Genomic DNA, 24,421 nt, shown 5'->3' on the forward strand with positions numbered 1-24,421 from the left:
TATTTTGAAAGAAGGTGGGGAAAAACATTAAATAACAAACAAACAATCTCACTGATATAAGGTAATGGCTGTATATATCATTTTTTTAAGAGAGAGAGAGAGAAAAAAAAAGCTTTGTTTATGTTATTATAGTAGAATAGAGCTGGATAGGGCTGGATAGGGCTGGATAGAGCTGGCAGGTTGGACATAAATCCACAGCTGAAGCAAAGACCTCATGCTCTGTTTTAAGTGTTCTGTGCACCACAACACCAAAACCACCTCCTGCAGGAGCAACCACACTGCAATCAGAGCTCACCGCTGGGGACAGACACAGAGCAACATCAAGATTACAAGATGTGAATTAGTTTTAAGCATTAGTTATATCTTCATTAGGCAAGTCTGACACCTAAACATACACCATATGGTCAGAAGTATGTAGACACTTGACCATCACACCTACTATATGTGGTTCATTTCTAAACTAAGCCAGAAAAGCATGACAATGCCCCTGTGCACAAAGCGAGGTTCATAAAGACCCCTTTTGCCAAGGTTGGAGAAGAAGAATTTGAACCTCACTGAACACATTTAGGAACAGCACAGGTTGGAATAAATGTGAAATGGGATGTTCTATGGGGTGTGTACACAAACCTTTAGCCATACAGTGTACTAGGAACAGAAAACAATTCATCTTATAAAGTGTTTATACTTTGGGCAGGGGTTTGGACTTTCTGTATTGTGTGTGTGTGTGTGTGTGTGTGTGTGTGTGTGTGTGTGTATATATATATATATATATATATATATATATATATATATATATATATATATATATATATATATATATATATAGCCAAGGTAATGATTCTGTGTGGTACATACCTTGGCCACTGATGAAATCTGTCTGTAAGTGGTACATACACCACCCCCATGAGTGCCTTTTTGACAAAGGTACCATCATTCTGGCGATCATACTGCTCCAGAACCTGGCTCCCACCTTCTGGACCTACAGGCAACACCAGTCTTCCACCTGGTTTCAGCTGCTCGAGAAGCTAAAGATATTATTGACAAAGTTCAAAGGCTGAAATACTTAAAGATAATACTTCTTATTACTTAACTAAATTGCATCAACTAAAGAGGTGATGATGGCTTTGTATATTTAAGATATGTTTTTCAAATGGCACTTCACCTTCACTAAATATTCATAAATTAAAGATGCATTTTAGCATCAGTGGCCACAAATGTTATGTTTATTCTTATATTATAAACTTTTGATAAGGGAACTTGGTAAATTGTGTGCCTACCACTTTGGGGGTTGTAGGTGCTGCTGCCCCAACATGAATGGCATCATATGGTGCTCCATCTGGAAAACCTAAGCGTCCATCACCGACTGAAAAGGAATCAGCCATGCTTAGACCAAACAAACTTATTGTGTTTTGGTACAATTTAAAAGTTTGCATGTACATCTTTATATCTGGGATTTGTAAATATAGGAAACTACAGCAAGTACAATACAGATTATCTTTATGTGAAGGGAATTTAAAACTAAAGAATGCAAAATATGTCAATTTCATCCTCTCTGGTAGAAAAAGTGCTATTCTGAGCTACATGAGGAAGAGCATTTCCTAACCTAACTTTTCACAGTGTGCATTTACAGTATCTCACTGCTCTGGGTGCAGTTCAATTCAATTCAACGGTGTGTCCCGACCAACATAATGAACAATATTATGTATAAACTGTAATGACACCAATAGTGCAGTTTGGGATGCAGGCAAAGTATGCGTGAATCAAGAGTGTCAATTTTTCACAGACGTGTTACAAGAAAAAAATTATGTTGAAAAGAGTAGCAGATGAAAAAGCAAAACCGTCAGCTTGTTAGCATCCACTATGAGCTGCCTGACCAAAAGTAGTGCCCGTGCATCAGCAGGCTGACATGATGTAACTGTGCTCATTCTGCCAGATCATAAACAACACTAAATAATTTAGTTACCTAATGTTAAGTAAAGCGTTACTCCACTGAAATCTCTATCGTCTGAAACTCTAGTCTGCAAATTCTAACTAGCTAAATACAATATAGAAAACAAATACATAATTTACAATGTTTGTTTGTTTGTTTGTTTGTTTGTTTTATCTGTGTGCTGTGTGTATTTTAATTTATAATCAATGTATTCTCTTCTTTAGCCTGGCAAAAATATTTGGAATGAACTACAGTAGATAGTAAAATTGTAGAAAGCCTTCCTTCACCAGAGGTTAAAAAAAACAGATTGGGCAAAAAGATGGCTTAAATCACTCATATTTATTGTTATAAATATTTATATTTTATAAATAAAATAAAAACAAAAAACAAAAAAACAAACAAAAAAAAACACCTGAACATGAGTCACTATTGGCTATAATGAGATTTCTAGAACAGATAACTAAAACTCACTAGCATTTGACTAAATTAAGAAATAAATATCTGCCTTAATGGCTAATCCTGCTTCCTTTTTCCTCTTATAGTCTATTATCAGACTCCTCCTCTCTTTCACTCCTATTTATTTACATTCTCTCCTGACTGGCTGTCACTCTTGCCATGCACAAAACAACCGGACTCCTTTGAGGCCTAAAGGCTGGGATGTGAAGCTCTGTAACATATCTCTGCTGGTGCGGAAAGTACGTTTCACGGCAATTCTAATCTGACATCTCTCACACTGCTCTGGCTCCAAATTAGTATTTAAGGACTGTCAGGGTTAATCCTGGTAGCACAGAAAAATCATAGTATAGCAGTTTTTTTAATTTCTTCTCAAATGATTTTATTTAACAAAACTCTATGCACCTGGAGGTCTAACTGAGTCAATATCAGTCAAGTGAGGAAAGACAAAATAATTTATAAAGCAAGTGTGCTTTGCTGCTAAAGAAAAGCAGACTCTGGTTTATTAATGCATTTCAGTCAGTTTTGCATTTCATGTGCAAAACTCTTGTTTGCTGTGGAGTCCAAGTTTATTATTATTATTATTTGTATGTGTGTTATGGAAACTAATGATGACGTCATTGGCTCAAACATATGCTCATGCAACTTTTCTTTCTGAATAAGTGCAATACGAGTATGAGTATGAGTAGCGTTGACATTCACAGGAATCGCGGCACAGTTTCAGTGCAACCAAACTCGCGCCATCTTCTAAAGGACAGGTAGTCACATTACCAACTTTCATGCAAACCAGGCTCTGTTTCTGACCCCCCAAAGTGTCTTACCCATTAGCTTGATCCGTCCAGAGGTCAAGAGCTCCGGATCATCAGCCTGGACATTTTTCACAGAGGCTTGCACTAGTTCTTCTATGTGCTCAATTCCCACAACTTTTCCAGTAGGACCTACCTGCATGTACAGTAGAAGATAAAGTTTAAAATGAAAGCAATTGTTTCTACACAAACTAAAAAGTACAACATTCAAACTAGGTGCCATGAAGAACATCTTATCTCCCAAGGTACTGCCAGTGGAACTGTTTTAAGGGTGTATATTTTATGTCAAATATTTAAAACAAATCACAGCAATCAATGAAAAAATAACAATGATTAAATTGAAATAGCTCTCTTTCATATACTATTGCCATGTTTGTATAATTATAAGGTATAGTATAATAATTATGTTGTGAAGCTCACCATTCTTGCAAAGCAGGCTGTGAGATAACCGCTCCCTGAGCCAACATCCAGGGCTGAAGCGCCATCAGTTAACTTGTCACTGAGAATTTCAAGAGCATGTGCATGCTAGAGAGAATGGTCAGATTGTCAGACCAAATTCATCCTCCACATGTGCAGTCACACCATCACTATAGCAACAATCTGTACCCTATTAAGTCTGGTTTGGATCGATGGAATTAAATTGTATTCTTACACCTTGCACAAGCTACACAATCTCACACACATGCCTGGCTATACCTAACTTACCATATGAGGAGCACTGATGGTGGCCTTGTACCCTTTTAAAAGAGCAAGAAACAATGTGCATTTACGTTTAGTATTTTAGTATAGTATTTTTTTATTCGTAATTTAAGCATATCTGTTTGACTATGAACACACCTATTGACTGAGGAGAATCTTCGTATGGGTTGTCTCTGGAATAGATGCCCCTATCGGTGGCAAGCATGGCCTTGAACACTCTATCACTACGGATGACTCCATGCTCTGTCATGTAAACGAATAAACACATACCATCAACTCTATATGAAAAGGAATATCAAATGTGTAGAGTTCCATTAAAGCTATATTCAGCACAAGTCATCTTGTATTTTTCGCCAAGCTCTTACCTTGCAAACGGCTTATAAGTTGGGAATGTGTTTTGCCACTTGATATCCATGCCATTGTCCTGGTTAGAAGCAACCCCATAGGGAAAGCCAGTGCTGCCAACCTGGCCACACTCCACATTTCCTGGACAAGAATCACCTGAGGCACATTCCCAAATCATATTTTTTTTAAAAGTTGTATATATTTAAGTTAAAATATATAGTCAAACAGTACATATTTAAAAAAAAAAAAAAATTATTGGAATTTATTTTATTAATACTCCACATAGACATTCATGTTTTGGTTCATAAAATGTACAGCCAATACCACAATAAAAACTGTTTAACATTTCATGCTGTAAATTAAATATTTGAATGTACCTACAAAAGACAAAACTGTTATCTGTATTAGTTTGGCAGCTAGTTTCTCCTCTTGCCATTGCATATTTGTATTACTAGTGGTGGCTCAGTGATGAAATGGTTACCAGTGTGATGGAAGATTTTACTAAGAAGTTGTTTGTGAAGTTCTGACCTTCTGTTTGTGTGACTAGAAGTTAATTGTGTCTAGAAATTGTTGTTACCAGAGATGGTTTGTGTCAAATATTAGGTGGTCAGAATAAGCTGGATACGAGATGGCGAGACTCAGGCTATGTTATCCTGATCAGGCTACAGTTATCCTGATCCAGAGATGATCAGGCGTGTAATGTTGCCAATGACCGACAATGTTTCCTTTCTTCAGATTCTGTGTTTGAATCATGTTTATAAAATCTCAATGTAACGAATGAACAGGGCACTTCCTTTCTCATGCTGCACGAGGAGCACTGGGTCCAGTTGTGCAACAGCCCAAATAAATTGTGAAACTTTTCACTCTTGCCCATGACTGCCAGTGTGCTATTTTCTCAAAACTTTTACAACAAGCTGGCACAATCAGCAGGATTCTGTGCTGGAGTTCACTGGACAGTGAACCGACAGTTAATGGATAGTGGTGGCTCAGTGAATAAATGGTTACCAGTTAGAAGACAATGATGGCTCAGTGATTAAATAGCTACTAGTTAATGGGAAGTGGTGACTCCATGGTTAAAGGCTCTGGATTACCTATCAGAATGTCATCAGTTTCAACAACACCCTTAACCCTATCTGCTCCAGGGACACTGAATCATTTTTGACCTCAGGTTCCTAACTTATTCTATAAAGTATATGTGACAAAGCTGCTTCTTCTACCATAGCAACTTCCTCATTTACAGAATTAACTTCTATAAGTTGATCTCGTATGAATCTAGTGACAATGTAAATAAAAAAAGGGAGTTTATTGATATTAACCTGTATATACTTCTTTTAAAGATAAATACTGATGAAGGCAACTTACTTCCAGTACTGTGCTGTTATATGACCCTATATTGTATATAAAACAAATAGCAGTAATTCTCTTGCAGATTGTTTTTTCTCTCTAATAAAATGAGTCATGATGTTCAGCTTAGAAATCCTTTGGTGCCTAATTGACTCTAAGTATGATTCCCATAATATAGACAGTGAAGTGTTTATGGATAAATGTTGATTGTTTAGCTTTGTAAAGTGAGGATAAAATGACATATTACTACTGGCTTTCTTCCGATATCTATTTCATGTGTTCATCTTTACAGTAATGTAGTAAAACATTACTTCCTAAACATAACATTTAATACACTTTTTAAAATCAGATATAAAAAAAAATGAAATTAATAGTCCATTTTGGGATCATTATAGTCACAAATCAATTCTCATGGAACACAGATAGATCACATACTGGTTGTAGTCTGTGTTGAGTGGGTTTGGGATAGACCTGTGAATTTTGGACCTGAGGACAGGTTTGAGAAGTCTAAAAACAATAGTTTCAGAAACCAATAAATAAAAAAAAAATTGATTTTGAGAGTTCAAAACTAACATTAAACTCTAGGTGTACCCTTGCTAACATTAACTTCAGTGCTAACATAAAACAACAAACACACACACCACACATACACACGCATACACACAAACACACATACACACAGATATACACATATACACACACACATATACATACATATATATATATATATATATATATATATATATATACACACACACACACACACACACACACACACACACATACACACAGATATACACATATATACACATATATACACGCGCGCGCGCGCGCGCACACACCAGTAATGTACTGAAGTTGAAAAAGAGTTTGTTTATTAACTCGATTAAAGATGGGACGTTGATGTAGTAAACAGTAAATCTATATCTGATGTTTGGGATTATTTTACTCATTAAACCACATAAATGTTACATTACATAAAATATTCGTGTGCATATTACTGAGCCTACCTTGACTGCTGTTGAGGCCAAAAGTCAGCGTCGCTTTTGATGACCTACATTTAAAGATTTGACATTTATTGATGTTAAAGGAATATAAAGGCACGCGCGCTACGTACTGGACACAACACGGCTACTACGTCATCTAAATGTGTGCACGCGCGCTATCCGAACCGTTTAACCTACTCAAACTCAAGTTTAACGCCAAAACAATGTACGACGTTAGTCTATATTTGCACACTAATATTTCCCACGATATAACTTTTGTACGTGTAACTTTCCATTAAATAATAATACTCACTGGAAGCGAATTACTAAAACGCAATATAAACAATCTTACGTTTGTGTAAAGCAACTTACGTTGGTGCTTGTACAGACGGAAGCCCAACCCTTGCGCACAACGCATAACCAATCACAACGATTAAAATATTGACAGACAGGTCTGTTGTCCAATGAAAATCCAGAACCTAGAATACGTTTCGGTTGGGTTTCTGTTTACCTAAGAAGCCTGGCTCCAAGCTGAAATGTTGATGTTCATACGTTAAGAGGTTAATTAAACTGTTTGGTATTTCCGAATTAGGAGAACATTAACTACGTTTAAGGTAAGAATGAACGATAGATCTCGGCTGTGTTACATGTACAGATCACATTGTCAGGGATACTGCTAGGTGGATATTGCTAGGTGGATGTTGCTAGTTCTGTTGTTATTCGGGGCAGAAATACATTATTCAGACAGAACTATCATAAACCACAGAAATGAATCTGACACACATAAGGAGGTATTATGATGTTGTTCGTTCAGGCTGTGTTGGTTGAGATATCTGTAGTACACATCTGTCGTTTGGGTTGATGAGCAAACAAAAACATCTCAACCCCAGAACCCCACTACACATATACACAAACCCATATCGCATTTAAATCCATGTACTCGTTATTATTAGTAGTAGTACATTCATTCATCTTCAGTAATCTCTGTATCCTGGCCAGAGTGGCTTCTAAGGGGCGATTAGAGTAGCAAATACACACATGAAGGAAGAACAAGGAAGAACATGTGCAAATCCGTTCCATTCAGCTGAACTTCACAACTTGTAATTCCCAAACTCCATCCAGGAAAAGGTAAAAAAAAAAAAAAGTAAGCTCCTTTTAAGTTGACATCAAATCAGACATACACACCATGTGCTTTTTTACCTTTAAACCTTTATTAGTTATACTGTATATGCTGTATAAGTGTTTGCTTAGATCAATCAACATACAAACATGTTTGGGGTTAAATGAGCATCATTCATCACTCATGAGATGGCTTGATAGTTGCTAACAAAAGCAAACGTTTTTACTTTTTTTTTCTTCCTCTGCAGTTTTACACCAATGTTTTCACCTCACACACACCCCTGCTGTTCACGGGTAAATCAGTTTGGCTGAGGGTTTTATTTCCAGATCTTGTGCTGTTATTTCCATATGGTGTTTTCATGGTGGAAAATTATGTCACAATAATAATGCGACATAATTAATCATGTAGCCGTTACTAAGTTTACGATTCTCCACGTCCTGTCTCTGCTTACCTGTGTTTTCTATTAAGTCTCTGTTTTTCCAACAGTCCAAGAGCATGCATGTAGGGGGGCTGGTTAGGGCTTTTCAACTTATGAGTGATTTGTGATTACAATTAAATTATTTTATATATATATATATATATATATATATATATATATATATATATATATATATATATATATATATATAATATTTGCCTGTTCTCCCTGTGTTTAAGGGTTTTTTCCCCCTAAGATACTCCAGTTTACAAAAAGACATTCTGTGGGCTGATTGGCATAGTGTGTGAATGTGTGAGTGATTGTGTCCTGCCATGGCTCCGTGTGCATATATATGTGTGGGTCGGAGTGTGCAGTCTTGATTAGAAAACTTTGAAAATTTTCATTGCATTAAAATAACATAAATGTGAAAACTGGCCAGTACCATGACTAGATATAGTAAATTGCCCCAGATGTGAATATATGTGTGTGTGTGCATGGGTGCAAGTGTTGCCGGAATTGGCTCCGGACACACTGTGATCCAGACCAAGATTAAGTGGTTACTGAAGACAAAGTAAGAGGGATAGTGACAGGTCATTTTTCTCACCCAGAAATGATGTCTACTCTGAGCTGTCACCTTAACTTAAATGGCAGATTATAAGGAATATATATCGTTTTTTTCTTTTAAACCATTAATCACTGTTGGACTGCAAAACGAATATTTACTCGATTGAACAGTTAAGCGCACAGCTATTGTTTCATTGCAATCACAGTTTACCTCATGGGCAAGAGGGGTTTAATAATGACAAACTGCTCCTTCCCTTCAAGAATGTGCTAGCAACTGATGTATTTTAGAAAATCAGTATACAAATCATTATGTTATGTTTTTTAGAAATATTTTGATTATTATTTACAATGATATTAACACAAAATATTACATTTTAGGTTACACTGCAGTTCAGGTTTGGGATTATCAAGTAAGCATTTTCTCAGGCAGTTAGGTTTCTACTCACAAGCGTTGTGCTCTGCCGCTACACTTATAGTGATGTGTTGCCGAGTGTTGAATGTTTTTAGAGGCCTTTACTGACCGCAAGCAGACACTTGTGCTTTTGTTATTGGTTTATTTGTATTTGTGAGGAAACAATTGATAAATGCTAATAAGACGTGAAGAAATAGGCTGTTTGAATGCTTTCCAACTCCTCCAATAACACAGTTTTGCCAAATTACTCCTACATGCTTGATCTGAATGAAATATGTAGTGTTGTTAAATCTTCAGTGAATCCCTTCTCAAGCTATTTGATTAGAACACAAAGTACACGTGTGGTGCAGCTGGTAATTTGTTTATAAACAAGAGTTTCTGAGGCCAAAAATTTAATCAGATTTCACTTTCTTCAAACTCTGTTTCTTTTCTGTTTGGTAGCATGAACTCCATCATCACCCTGACAAAACTGCAGCAGCAATTTGTAACCAATGTTATACCTCGCATGATTGATCAAACTGAACTTCAGAAGAAGTAGGTCTGAAAAACCCTCACATTGCAAGCTTTGATTACTGAGTTGGCAATTGTTTTTACAGCTAGTCTCACTCTAGCAGAGACATGACTGATGATTCCAAAAGTGTTGAGATCCGGTCCAGCGGTGATTTGTGGTCAGAGATCTGCTCAGATCTGCCAGAGCCAGTGGAGCACGGGACCACTGACGAACACTTCACAGATTCATTCCAGCCTCAATGTCCTGTGAGCAACCAGAGCAGCTTCATCCCTCCTAGCAACCTTACGTCTTCCAGTCAGTGGGAACCGATGGCAGATTCTGCAGTCTACATCGCCAGCTTGGGTATGGGGAACATGTGTATTGAATTGCTTTGCTGATAATAGACTTTATTTTAAAGGGTAAAAAAAAAAAATCTACTGTGACCTTTGAGGGAGAGTGTGTTGTATTACAGAAAACCGTTTGAAGAGGATTAAAGGTCAGTCAAATGAAGTCACATCCAGGGAAATGCTGCGCTCATTGTCTCAGGCCAAAAAAGAGTGCTGGGACAGGTTCCTCCATGATGCCCAGACTTCAGAGTTATTCCAGGAAGGAGATCTGGATCAGAGGCAAGTGAGGAACAAGTCACATCATTTTGTTCTACTCTGGTGTTCCTATGGGTATGTAGATTAACAAATGAGTGTGTCAAATCATTTGATTCTGTTCACCAAAAAGAATAGATTAAATTATATCAATACAACATGCCGGCGAGTGTCTGTAGATATAGTGAATAAATTGTTCATTTCATTCACTCAACACAGTCATTTAAAAACAGAATGTTATCTATAGGTTTGGTATTATGGTTTAAAATGGGCATGTCCAATTTTCAGTCCATGCATGCTAGTTTCTTCCTGCTGAAGGCTTCAAATGATTGCTGGGGAACTGCCTCACGTGTATTCTGGCCACGTCAAAAAATAAATATAAAAAATTTGCACGACGTGTGACATATCAAAACACTCAGCACAATGAGGGGAACTGCGTCACGGGTATTCGGATCACGTCACATGCTCATGTACGCTCGCCTCCAAAAGTATTGGCACCCTGGCGGTACAGTAGCTTTCACAATCTTTCTGTCAACTTGCCTCCAAATGTAACACTGACCCTTATGTCCAAAGCCAACATCAAAGTTTGTCACAACGAACTTTACAAATCTAGTTTCTTCCTGCTGAAGACTTCAAATGATTGCTGATCAAGACCCGTCCATAAATCTGACCCCATCCACAGCAATCCCGTGAGTCACTGGCTGTCCATGAATATCAATCCCCAGCAGAGTGCACACTAGGCGACGAAAGGCAAACCAGGGGTAGGGCGTCAGGTTTGATGAAGTAGGTCCAGAAGAAGAGGTGCTCAGACTAGGAACTCAGGACACTGGGAGCGTGGGAGTGGCTGGGGTGATTGGAGATTGTAATCTCAAAATCTCCTGTAATTGGAGATTGTAATCATTTGATGGACAATGTACATTATGTGCAAAGTGCAGACAGGGTCTCCGGAAAGTCTAGCTATGACAGAATAACTAAAGACACAGACATGAGGGCTTCTTGGAACATAAATCGTCCCACCACTCCACAGGCAGCAAACCAGAGAGACTTTTCGAGGGTGACAGCATCCAGGCATCCCAGTTCACCAAACACTGCATGTCCATGAACTCTCCAGATCTGCTGCTTTACCTAAGAAAAGCTATTCATGAAAGCTAAACTAAACAAATGCTTGGTCTTAAACACTGAGACTGTGTCTTGAGTCCTAAACACTAATTGGAAGGCTGTTCCATAACACTGCTCTGTAAGAAAAAATCTCTACCCCTTGCTTGGGGTACAAACAAAGAGCCTGCACTTTTTGATCAAAGTAGCTGTGACTGATCATAAAAGACAAAGATCGCTCAGGAACTGTGGTGTGAGACCATTAAATGCTTTAGAAGTATACCAGACATTATTTTAGAATGTTTAGTCACCATTTTTAGATTTATGAACTGATAGCGATCAGTCAAATAAGACCTGAGCCAGGAAAGGGTTGTCCCTTTTATATCAACAACATGTTTTAACCTATCAAGTAAAATAGTATGGTCTATGGTGTCAAAATAGAGGGCTGCATTGGGATTGGGCTCCCGCGGGACCCAACGCAAATCTCGCGGGAGTGGGCAGTTTCACCTTTGCCCCGGGTGGGAGTGGGCGTTCAGAAAATTTAGCCTGAGGACATTAGCCTGAACTAATAAATAGTCTGATCATTTGTATACAATCAAAATTTTCACAAGCTCTCAAGAAAAAATCTGCAGGAGTGGGTGGGAGTGGACACAAACATTGCGGGTGCAGGCGGGAGTGGAACACGCAGCTTGCGGGTGCGGGCGGTCCTGGTCAGAAATTCAGCGGGAGCGGGCGGGTTTGGGTTTATAAAAACAGTCCCGCGCAGGGCTCTATGTCAAAAGCAGCACTAAGATCGAGTAACACCAGCAAAGAGATACAACCCTGATCAGAGGCCAGTAACAGTCATTCACAACTTTAACCAGTGCTGTCTCTGTTCTGTGATGAGGCCTAAATCCTGACTGATACATTTTATGAATGTTATTCCTATGCAGGTATGAGCATAACTGTGCTACAACCGTTTCTAGGAGATAAAGGGGAGGTTTGATATTTCTGCGAGAACACACAATATTATAACAATGTTCTTTTTTTTTTCTCAAAAACGAAAAGTTACCAGTTAATTCAGAATCAGTAGGTCTACCTCTCTTGTTCAGAGCCAGAGAAAAAGACGTATCAGTTCAAAACATCCACCAATGACATGCACCATCACATCCTGCACTTCACTTTTAAATTGAGATTATACTTCATGCACAGTGAGTCCAAGATCATGAACATGATAAATGACATGTCTCGCATTTCTTTCATTCGGGGTGTTCTTTCTTTTTGTTTAACCAACCAAATCCCACAATGGACTAATTCCTTTAGTTCATACTGAACCACATGTCCCAGTTTGTTCAGAAACACTACCGTTCTCATTCAGACTCAGCAGTAAGTATCATTCAGTAAGAGGCACTTTCATTCAGGTCCAGGCAGTGACATGTTCCTTTTACAGCCTGAACTCCAGTGCAGTCAGGGGAAAGGAGTCATATGTTTTACACGTGCAGAAATAGTGTGAGATATATGAGTGGTTGACCTGAATCACCACTAACAATTCAGTATTTTATATTTACAATATTTATACTTATTAAGGTGTTTATATGATCTTACAGTATATTCATTTGCTCATCTGTTCACTGTATAAATACATGTATATTGCACAGCTGATGGATATCTAGCCTTGACCTTTAAAACTGAAGTACACTGTAATAATTTGTGCTCCTTTCCTCTGCAGTGCTTTGGAGCAGCTAAAGCGTTGGTTTTCTCCAGAGCGTGTAGCAATCAGTGCAGAAGAGCTGGAGTACCTCCTATTTCCGTCTAAGAGCAGAGAGAGCGCTCCACATCACCCATCCAGTATAGGTTATTCCACAGAAGAGCTGGACGAGGAAGAATGTTCAAGTCCCGAGAAATAAGTCGCCTCATTCCCCCAAGGATTGTAGTACCATAAAGCAGGAGATGGTCATGTATTTGAGATTCCGAAGTAATAACGAAAAAGTTTTAAAGGAGAACACCACACTCAAATGAAACTCGCATTAAATATGTTCATATTGAAATAATTGTACAAATGATTGGCTGTTCTTTTATTGATTTATTGGTTAATGCAGCATTTCTTTTTATTCCTGGGAGAAGTTATAGATTTTGTGGAGTTACAAGGGGAGCCGACACAGTTACAGTAGTGTTCAGTAGGAAGAAAAAATGTGAGGTCCTAAAAACAAAAGAACATTTTCTCACACACCATTTTTAGTAACATGATACTAAAAGAAGACTCACTTCAGCTAGTAAGCCATCTATAATTGGATATAAAATGTCAGGTGTTTAATGCAATGTAGTGTGCACAGCCTTTTATATTTGACAGATGTGGCTGTGTTCAAAATAGACCATTCATGTATAATCTCAAAGTAATTAGTATACAGCTGTCATCAAATTATTCTGATTAAACTCAAATAAAGATCAGCTGCTTCTGTAGCATTTCCTTCATATCACCTCAATTTCATCTGATAGCAGAAACCAGGGTCTGCAAAGAGCTTACAATGCATACGATAGATCATGCATTGATCACTGTAAAGGCCATAAACAAATAGAGAAAATGAAGCACCACAGTGACATCACAAAGGACAGGATGTTCCTCCAAAATGTATAAAATGATGAGACAAAATCTTACCAGGGAGGCTGCCAAGAGACCTACGGCAACATTAAATGAGCTGCAGGGATATCAATATAAGTATTGATTACTCTGCATGTGACAACAATCTCTCAATTCCCCTTTATCAATGTGGACAATTCCTAAAAGCACATGACCATAGCCACAGTGCAGCATGGTGGTGGCAGCATCATGCTTTAGGGCACTACTGATTACATTTTCAGTGTTAATTGTAAAGATTAGTAGGATTTTTACTTATGTTTTAAAAGAGGACATGAAGTTAATAGTTGCCAGAGTAGAGGATGCAGAGGATAGAGTTAGGTGGAAACAGATGAGAGGAAGGTGGTCTGTTTCTCTGTAATTACAATGAAGGCATAAAGACACACTGGTCTTTTTTTTTTTTTGGATATTACACATAGAGATTAATATTCCCTTTTGTAGGACTGTATTCTGCAATATAATGACCAGTAGATGTCAGTAGTTTGTTGCGTTTTCACCCCCAATTTCTGTAATATTTGTTGTTGTTGCTCGACTTTAATTAAATTTCAATATCGCATATATTAGCACGGCTGTGATTCAGTACAACAGTGTGATAGTGCTTTTAGAGAAAGAGGGAGAGGCAGAGAGAGACAGATCACAGAGGGAGAGAGGGAGAGACAGACAGACCACAGAGAGAGAGAGAGGGAGGGAGGGAGGCAGAGAGAGAGAGAGAGAGAGAGAGAGAGAGAGAGAGAGGCAGACCACAGAGAGAGTGAGAGAGGCAGAGAGGGAGGGAGAGCGAGGCAGAGAGAGACAGCGAGAGAGGGAGGGAGGCAGAGAGAGAGAGGTAGAGGGAAAGGGAGGCACAGAGAGAGAGATGGAGAGTGAAAGGGAGACAGACCAGAGAGGCAGAGAGAGAGAGAGAGGGAAAGGGAGACAGACCAGAGGGGGGGGCACAGAGAGAGAGAGACAGACAGACAGACCACAGAGAGGGGGCAGAGAGAGAGAGAGAGATGTCAACACACAGACTGAGTTGAATGAAAACCCAAAATAAACATTAACAGCTTCAACATATCGAATGATCGCTATAAATAGACATCATGAGGCGAACACAGAGAAGCGAAGTCACAGAAACAGTGAAGTAAATACCATTCATTCATTCATTCATTCATTTTCTACCGCTTATCCAAACTTCTCGGGTCACGGGGAGCCTGTGCCTATCTCAGGGCATCGAGGCAGGATACACACTGGACGGAGTGCCAACCCATCGCAGGGCACACACACTCTCATTCACTCACACACAGACTACGGACAATTTTCCAGAGACACCAATCAACCTACCATGCATGTCTTTGGACCGGGGGAGGAAACCGGAGTACCCGGAGGAAACCCCCGAGGCACGGGGAGAACATGCAAACTCCACACACACAAGGCGGAGGCGGGAATCGAACCCCAAACCCTGGAGGTGTGAGGTGAACGTGCTAACCACTAAGCCACCGTGCTCCCCGAAGTAAATACCAAAGTAAATTTTAAAAAAAAAAACATCTGTTGCATAATTGTGTCATGCGAATTCTGATTGTTTGATTAAAAAAAAAAAAGTAGACGCTTGACCACTGCGGTCCAGCCAGCCATGGTAGAAATTTGAGTGAGTGCATAAATGAAGATTTACGGTAAATTTCTGCGCTGTTTATATAGACTGGAAAAGTTAGCACGCGCGCTTTCTTATGAATTAACGCAAGTAATATTCCTACTAGAATGGAATGAGTATTTTATGTTTCTTTCATTATTATTATTATTATTATTATTATTATTATTATTATTATTATTATTATTATTATTAATGATAAATGTGCAACGATGCACATTTACAGTTTATGATTTACAGTTCTAATATATAATATAATATATAGATAGATAATATAGTGCCTGGTTCTCTCTCACTTCCATCGCAATGACGTGGAGAATAAAGAAGGTGTGTGTGTGTGTGTGTGTGTGTGTGTGTGTGTGTGTGTGTGTGTGTGTGTGTGTGTGTGTGTGTGTGTGTGTGTGTGTGCTGGCCATCCTCCAGTCTGCCGAGTAGCAACGAGAAGACGAGAGCAGCTTAAGGTGAACGACAGCTGACTGTCTATAAGCAACCAATATTCTCTTGTAGAGCTTTGACAGCCCTTTTATTTATGTTTAAATGAAAATATAAAAAAACTAAACTGAAAATAATTACAGTGAACTTATTTTGGGATCATCCACTGTCTGCTTGAGATGTGATCAACTCGACAAAGGAAGGTAACTGTTGTGTTTCCTAATTACGTGATCATGGTAATTGCAGCTTTAGTACTTCAAATGAACTAAACTATAATAAAAGGTAAATATATCTCTGCTGAAATGTCATGTATAGCATGTATTGTATAGGCTGTTGTGTAATGTACATTGTTTTTAAGGTTACAGGTGATACATTTGCTCTGAAATCTTAGGGCAGTTATATATTATATATAACCAAATCTCTATTGTGAAAAAGATTCAGTTTAGACATATTTGCTTTATCTCTAACACTATTTTTATCTTTTATTTTTCTCTAGCATTTGCATCTGTATTTTTTTAAACCTGAAAATTCGGTTTGCTTATTTAAACATGCTGAAAAATATATTAATGTTTAATCATAATTCTAAAAATATCGATTGTTATTATTGGCTCAAAGTAAAAGAAGGGTCTGTCATATTATTTCAACAATTTTTTACAGCAGAGGAAATCACAGCTCGCCTTTATTAAAGTTATTATGTAAAGGATTGGGTTAGTATTGGGTTCTTATTGTATTTGAAGTGGAAATTTGAAACGAAAGTGTTTAATTTAAACTAATCTATAAACTCAAATCTCAATAATTAATTAAAATTGAATTAATTTATTAATTAGAATTTAGACACGTTGCTTATGGCTCGAATAATAATGTGTTTTTTAGGTTGTAAAAGTCTTGCTCTATCACAATGTAGAACTGTTTTTCCTTTAAGTTGTATATACACGTTCAGTATTCATGCATAGAATGCTACACAGTGTAGGACTGACAGCCTGCAACAAATGAAGCCTATTCACTAATTATAGGCTTTGAAAAACTCTTAATTATGCATCAATCCAATTTCATAAATGTCAAGTAGCTCCTTTTTTATTAAGATGTTTTTCAAAGCCTATGCTCCTGATTTGTTTCCACTAACTCTCTAGTTCAAATAGGATGAATAATTGGGAGTGTTTGTCTTCATCATATTGGTGTTTTAGCTGGATTTTTGTTATACTTGGCATACTTGTGCCAAGCATCCTAAAGACACATACACACACACACACACACACACACACACACACACACACACACACACACACACACACACACACACACACACACACACACACACAAGAGTATTTTGTTTCTTTTGTGTGTGTGTGTGTGTGTGTGTGTGTGTGTGTGTGTGTGTGTGTGTGTGTGTGTGTGTGTGTGTGTGTGTGTGTGTGTGTGTGTGTGTGTGTGTGTGTGTCTTTAGGATGCTTGGCACAAGTATACCCCTTAGTATTGACACCCATCTCATCACATCACCTCATCATATATAGACAGCACTATGTAATGGTGCTTCTGGGTTCAAGTGTGTCTTGAGGCTACATTGTGATCTGATCTACTTAATTCACTTTCGGTGATGACCATGTAACATTTATAGTGTGTGCTATTGTCTGTGGCATAGCTAAAACAAAAAACCATCTTGTGTGCGATGAGTCTGCAGTCTGAAACACCTTTTTTTGATTTGAGAGATCAGTGGAGAATCACCAGATGGTCGACTGAGCTAAAAAGGTTACATCAGATTTTACTCTTGTCAGCCAAGAACAACAATTTGAGGCTATTATTGGCACAGATATCTGGTATTAATTATATATAATTTTGCCCATGCCTCAGCCTCAGATTCCCATATGGCAGGCGTGGATCCTGATCCGCTTGTAAAAAGTGATTATATGAAATAACTATATCCTTCATGTCAGCTCCAACCAATCTGGCCAGTTTCATCTGACCTCTTATTTGAAGCTAATATTAGTTTTTCACAGCATTCTGTGTAAACTCTTGAGACATACGTGCAATGCTGTGCGTAAAAATTCTAGGAGATCAGCAATTTAATTTGTTAATGGTATTATGTGTTCCCTGCTGTTTCTTCTCAAGGCTTCAATCAATCAGCTTGTAATTAATTTTATAGTTACCTCACAGCACAGACTCTGTCAATATTGGGTCTGTTTTTATTTACACTGTATCTTAACAGTTTTACATATAACATACTGTGTAAGGTTCCATTTGTATGCTGATGACATGTTGTGCTGGGCTATTTCAAACCTCTAAGAGGATATTAACATTATGTAAAATGACGTACAGTATATACATATAATTATACTAATACGTATAATTTTTTGCAAAATAGAAGCTACTGAAGTGAGTTCTGTGAGCTTGCAAGAAACTAGAGGAAAAAATAATTAAGAATTATTAAAGAACCTGACATTAAATCCTATTTTCCTTTAATACTATTTCATAATTTAAATTATGCTAATATTATTTATGACAAGGATATTGCATCAATACAGAAATCTTTAGGTTCAAGATTTCATAGTCCTGTGTTTTATTTGAAGTGACAGAAGAGATAAACACGAGTGTAATCTTCACTAGCCATCTGCAGGCAATTAAAGCCTCTTTGCTTTTGTATCTAAAGCATTACAGGAAAAACAGCCAAAATACTTGTACATATTAGTGAATTACTGAAATATTGAATGTGGTACCCATTCAAATGAGTGGAATATCCAGTTTTGAGCATGAACAACAAACCTAGGATATCAATTTTTATTTTTAGCCGTTGTCATTAGAATAAATTATAGAACACACTGAATCTAGTCTAGTGCAAACTTGCTGTGCTCTTATTTCATTCATCTTCAGTAATCACTTTATTCTGGTCAGTCATTTAATAGATCTGGAGCCAGCAACATTGGGCACAAGGCGGAAATATAAGCTGGATGACATACGAGTCCATCACATAGCATCATCCGCATATTTCTAGGGACTTATTCACACTTAGGTGTAATTTGGATTAGCCAATCCTTCTAACAGCATGTCTTTGGAATGCAGGAGACAGGACGCAGGAAGAACATGCACAGAAACAGGTCCATACAGAACAGAACTTGGGACCAGAGCTATTTCACTATTTTACTTTAATGATTGTAGGTTTTTTTTTTATTTCTGAGTTATATGAGTTTTTCTTGTATGTTTAATTTGTGTGCTTAGGTGTGCAATACATAATCATGCTTGATTGTGTTCTTTATAATTCCTCTGTTTAATCTTTTAAGTCATTTATGCGTCATTTTTTTCACATGAGAACCTGCTGTGATCGTCTGAAAATAGTCTCAGTAGGAAATTTCCTGCTGCTCAGCAAACGAATAATTAAATGAATAAATTTCAAAGGATTTTGTATTCATTGCATTTGCTCACAGCACTAATATACTGACACAGTTTATTTAAATGTTGATATAGTAAATGTAAGCAAATGTAGGACCTAAGTACCACTGCTAAAAGAACAAAAAAAAGACAGCCTTGCCACAAAACCTAATTACAAGTGGTGGCTGGAGACACGTTCAATACACATGAAATGCCAGGTGTAAACAGATTTCTGTCTCAAATGTTTACTTGTGATCTAATTACCAGAGGTGAATGTTAATAAATGGTTAGAACATGTCTCATGGGCTAGAACATCCCTGCTTAAACACTAAACACAACTTTCACAAAAACCTTCATAGACACTTGGTGGAGTTTAAAAAAAAATCTCAGGGATTCAGTAATTCTGTATTTCCGTGAGCCAAGCTGATGGTTGGTTGAATGCTATAACACAGTATGAAGCGATCATTGATTTTGTAATTATTTATAATAATTTCCACCAAACAATGAAGCAACCACAGCTCAGTAGAACTTTTTCATGTCATTATATCTGGCTCATCTGAAGAACAGGATCATTCTCTCTAAATGTACTATTATATGAACAATGTAATGTTGAATGGCTCACATCAAAGTTTTGAAGCGATTCAGCCATTTTCCAGACAAAATGTGCTCAGTTTGTGCATTATTTCAAAACCTTCATGGTCTTTAATTTAGGCAACAATAGATCTTTTTTAAACAAGCCTAGAATTACAGAAGATTGATCAGGATAGTCTCTCAGTCTCTCAGTGGTCAAGAGTCTTCAGAGAAGTATATATATTCTTCACCAATGCATCCTCATCCTTTTCCAAAAAGTAATTCACCAGTAGGACCCTTTTCTCAAAACAAACACATAGCAGTAGTTTTCACCATTTCAGCAATGATCACATGACATGTAAGACATGCAATCTGTATGTGCTGACATAGAATACTCATGCATTTATTTATAACAGGTGAAAGCTGTGGTGAACATGGACTCCCTGAATGGAACCTGGGAGAACATCACTTTAAACGTATCTCCTCCATCTCGTTCCTCTTTCAATGGACTAAACCTTCTGATGGAACTAAAGATGCTTTTTGTCCCTCTCTATGCCATGCTAGTACTAGTAGCCTGCTGTGGAAACCTGTTTCTCCTCTTTCTCATCGGACTGAACAAGAAGCTTCATAGCACAACAAACTTCCTGATTGGAAACTTAGCCCTTGCTGACTTGGTCATGTGTCTTTTCTGTGTGCCCCTGACTGTGTTTTATGCTTTTGATGAGCGTGGCTGGGTTTTTGGGCACTTCATGTGCCGTTTTGTCACGCTTATGCAGACTGCGACCGTCTTTGCGGCAGTCTTGTCTCTGACGGCCATAGCCGTAGACCGCTACATCGTGGTTGCTTATCCCATTCGTCGACGTGTAGGGCGGCATATTTGCACTGGCTTGGTGCTAAGCATATGGCTTTGTGCCCTGGTAATGTCCATCCCTGCTACACTACACACTGTGTATTTGGATCTGAGCGCTGCAGGTCATCAAATGGCCGTGTGTGAGGAGTTCTGGCAAGGTCAAGAGCTTGGACGGCTCATCTACTCGTGCTTCTTTCTGCTCCTCTCCTATTTTGTCCCCCTTGCAGCTGTGTCTATATCCTACTGTGCCATTTCGTGCCACCTTCAGCACCGCGCCACACAGGGACTTATAGCTGCCATTCCCTCCAATCAGGAGAAATGGGGCCGCAAGAGACGCAAGACCTTCCGCCTTTTGTTGATATCAGTGCTGTGTTTTGCATTCTCCTGGCTTCCCTTGCAGGTGGTCAACCTCATCCGTGACCTGGACACTGACTTTGTTATACTGAGCAAGAGTCATGTCAACGTGATCCAGATCTCATGCCATTTGTTAGCCATGAGCTCTGCATGCTTTAACCCTTTTATCTATGCTTCTCTGCATGACAAGTTTTTGTCTTATTTGTGCCGCAACATGTTCCATAGGCCCAGACAATCTCAGGCCCAAAGCAGCTCTACCACCTCCAGTCGATTTCCCCGCCAACACACCGGCTCCACCGTGGCTGGTATTCCCATGTCTGCGAGCAAGACAATACAAGATGAAATTTAGTCAGTCACATCAGCCATCGGCAGTATGCCTTCTTAGAATGGTACTGCACCATAACAAGTTACCACCATGATTATGTAAACGTGTACTGCATAAGGAACTGTAGGATGGAGTGTATATATTGTATATACTGTATGTATGCTGTGCAAATCCTGCTGAACAATCTTAATAGTAATTGTAAGTATTAATACTTACTGTAGCTGTCCTGCATGTGTTATTAATACAGTAGTAAGTAATGATGTGATTATTTACTTAAACTGGGTATAGGGTTTGTGTTTTGTGTCATTTTGTACTGTTATAAAACAAACTGTAAAGTGTGCACAGGTGGTTGTAACATGAAATTATGGACTAGTGCATACACTGTGAATAAATTGCATTGAATTTGTTCATTTTTATCAGTGTACATGTGTCCAATGTGTATACTGTATATATATACATCTTTAACAAAAACTGTGAAAAATAAACACAACTATTTAGTATAAAACACCAGCTTCATATAGTATGGAATAAAGTGTGGTTACTTGAAGAAAACATTAATGCGAAGCCATTCAAGGAATATTGCCAAAGGAGTTGCGACAACTACAAATGAGCCAACGGCCTTGGAGGGAGGTGGAAAATACATCTGTCAGTGGTAGACAAACAATATTCAATCTGTCAGCCGTAAACAGACTACAAATAATTGTGAGGAGAATTGTAAACACCTAAGTGCAACGTTGTTTCACGGAAAGAAAAGGCAAATACAAAAGGGCAGTAAACATTGCTGCATTATATTCTGCACTTAGATAAATGATGTTTGAACATCAACTTAACTTGAAGAATATATTTCAAAATATATCTTGGTAATGTGTGAAAACTGAGTGAAGCTGAGTAGAAACCAAAGTAAATGTCAGAAAGCCCACACAGGCATGAGGAGAACATCCAGAGCTCAAATTTGAAGGGACCATCATTACAGGCTGCATAATGGTTATGTCTATGCAAACATTTATTTTAATTATTGGCCTAGGCCAATGTAGTGAATAATAGTGAATCTACTTGCCTGTTTTGGTCAGGTTAGAGGAAACTGCACAACTCAGAGGAAACCTACAGAAACACAACATGGCCATGCAAAACTTCACACAAGCTCAGATTCAAACAAATAAAATACACTGTTCAATATTTGAACTCTATATACATCTATATACAATATAGCATGGACATTCAATACAGAATGTATTTTATTTTAAAATGTATTTTATATATTTTGGCTATTTTCATACATTGCAAAAATATAACTGTAAATATATTTCTTTCATTGAATCTGTACAGAAAAACATAAAATGTTGAAAGTAAAAAAAAGCGTTACACAGCCCACTCCTTGTAAGTGTGAACATAGAATTATAGACATGATTCATCTAAGACTTCAAGAAAGGTAAGAGGATGAGTAATGTTACAATTAGTCATGATTCTGTTCATGAAAGCCACAATGTTATCTTCAAACAAGGCACTCTCAATGGGTAACAAATGACATGATATCTGTCAGCTTCATGAGTTTTCAAATGTGCATGCTGTTCCTTTGATTTATAAGATCTATTTAGAAATATAAATTATAATTCACTGAAATATATCCAAACTGAAATCCTGGTGAGCTGATCCTGTGAACATGCAAACACTATACCATCCCCTCTGAAAGTATTAGAACAACGTGGTTGTTTGATTGATTGATTGATTGATTGATTGATTGATTTATTGATTGATTGATTGATTGATTGATTGATTGATATACATTTACAACATTTTGGTTTAAGAACAAAAGATGAATCAAAATATATGAATATATGAATATATGAATATGAATATATGAAACAATATAACAGAATTTTTTATTTCCGATTTCCATTTTGATATTTACATCTAGATTTGTTAAAAGAACATGACAGCTTTGGTTTAAACACACCCAATATTTCAAGTGATCAAAATATTGGAACACCTGACTGCAAAGTTTCTTATTAGCAAGGTGAGTCCTGTCAGAATGTTTGTTGAAATATCCTAAAAAATAAAGAAACCACTGGTGTACACTGAACAAGTAATCTTTACAAGAACAAGTATCTTTAATTTCCTTTAAGAGTATTTGTTCCTATACTTTTGCTAATTTTTCACCAAAGGTGCCATGTTCCATGTTGTTTAATAAATTTAGATGTAAATGTCAGAAATAAAAGTTGCAATTTCCGTCTGTCAACTCTTATTCATCATTTGATCTTAGGCCTAAATGTCTTTAGTAAAAACAACACAATTGGTCTTGACATTCCACTACATTCTGAGGAAATTGCAATTGCAACAAATTTGCTTGGCAGCAAAACATAAGTTCATATACGGATGAGAAGAAGATGAATCTGATCAAGAGGAAAGGAAATAACTCACTTGTGACTGATGTTATACTGTTGGCAGGATCAGAAGGATGATTTTTAGAGTATACGAAAGCATTTGAGATCCAACCACATGCCTCAGATCTCATTGGACTGCACGTTTTTTTCAGTGGGATGATGATCTGAAGCACGATGCTAGAACAACTTTGAAAAAATTAGGATTATTGACTTGCTGAATCAATAACTCCCATTTGGACTTTACTGTTAAATTTTATTTACTGACAAGACCATGACAAGGCCATTGTTAAAATGCTTTAGAATGAGTAGAAAACAACCTGCATTACAGTCTACATCAGATTACTTATAATAAAGAATGTATAAAGGACACTGTGTGGTAACAATAAATGGAAGTTATTTTGACTTAATACATTTACCTGCAGTAATAGTCATACATTTATTAGAAAGCAACACTGAGCCACTGTCGAAACACACTCTTGTTGATTTTTAAATTTTTAATGATGATCTCCTTAAGCTACTTTGTTGAAAGCTTAATCAACTAAATGAATTGACATCAACTAATCCGGATGATATTATATATATATATTATATAATGTACATGATCAAGATGTTTATTACATTCAGTGATTTATTTGCATTACAGTGCTCTT

General features: G+C 37.5%; 3 protein-coding genes across 12 annotated transcripts; 2 read left to right on the forward strand and 1 right to left on the reverse strand.

Annotated features, from left to right (window-relative positions):
• Positions 1-92: 92 nt before the first annotated feature.
• pcmtl (l-isoaspartyl protein carboxyl methyltransferase, like) lies at positions 93-7,044 on the reverse strand. 2 transcript variants are annotated; one of them, XM_027172368.2, is made up of 10 exons: positions 6,936-7,044; positions 6,588-6,631; positions 4,254-4,389; positions 4,027-4,131; positions 3,895-3,926; positions 3,610-3,714; positions 3,205-3,325; positions 1,278-1,363; positions 856-1,025; positions 93-297 (listed from the first exon to the last, which is right to left on the reverse strand). In XM_027172368.2, the coding sequence occupies exons 3-10, from the start codon at positions 4,369-4,371 to the stop codon at positions 285-287; spliced, it is 750 nt and encodes a 249-aa protein (XP_027028169.2). In that variant the 5' UTR covers positions 4,372-4,389; positions 6,588-6,631; positions 6,936-7,044; the 3' UTR covers positions 93-284. The 2 variants fall into 2 exon arrangements, with proteins under 2 accessions (XP_027028169.2, XP_027028170.2); XM_027172369.2 differs by lacking the exon at positions 6,936-7,044 and adding an exon at positions 6,877-6,895.
• Positions 7,037-13,688, forward strand: ccdc32 (coiled-coil domain containing 32). 9 transcript variants are annotated; one of them, XM_047821378.1, is made up of 6 exons: positions 7,037-7,177; positions 7,563-7,691; positions 9,519-9,611; positions 9,689-9,930; positions 10,040-10,244; positions 12,970-13,688. In XM_047821378.1, exons 3-6 carry the CDS (start codon positions 9,520-9,522, stop codon positions 13,145-13,147), a joined length of 717 nt encoding a protein of 238 aa, XP_047677334.1. In that variant the 5' UTR covers positions 7,037-7,177; positions 7,563-7,691; position 9,519; the 3' UTR covers positions 13,148-13,688. The 9 variants fall into 9 exon arrangements, with proteins under 9 accessions (XP_047677334.1, XP_047677336.1, XP_047677338.1 ...); XM_047821380.1 differs by having other exon boundaries at positions 9,692-9,930; XM_047821382.1 differs by lacking the exon at positions 9,519-9,611 and having other exon boundaries at positions 9,674-9,930.
• A 4,724-nt stretch (positions 13,689-18,412) lies between these two features.
• On the forward strand, positions 18,413-21,760 carry prlh2r (prolactin releasing hormone 2 receptor). The gene has a single exon (XM_027172722.2). It carries the CDS (start codon positions 20,296-20,298, stop codon positions 21,412-21,414), a length of 1,119 nt encoding a protein of 372 aa, XP_027028523.1. The 5' UTR covers positions 18,413-20,295; the 3' UTR covers positions 21,415-21,760.
• Positions 21,761-24,421: the final 2,661 nt, after the last annotated feature.

This window comes from Tachysurus fulvidraco, chromosome 12 (assembly GCF_022655615.1).
Source record: "Tachysurus fulvidraco isolate hzauxx_2018 chromosome 12, HZAU_PFXX_2.0, whole genome shotgun sequence".
Taxonomy (NCBI): Eukaryota; Metazoa; Chordata; class Actinopteri; order Siluriformes; family Bagridae; genus Tachysurus; species Tachysurus fulvidraco.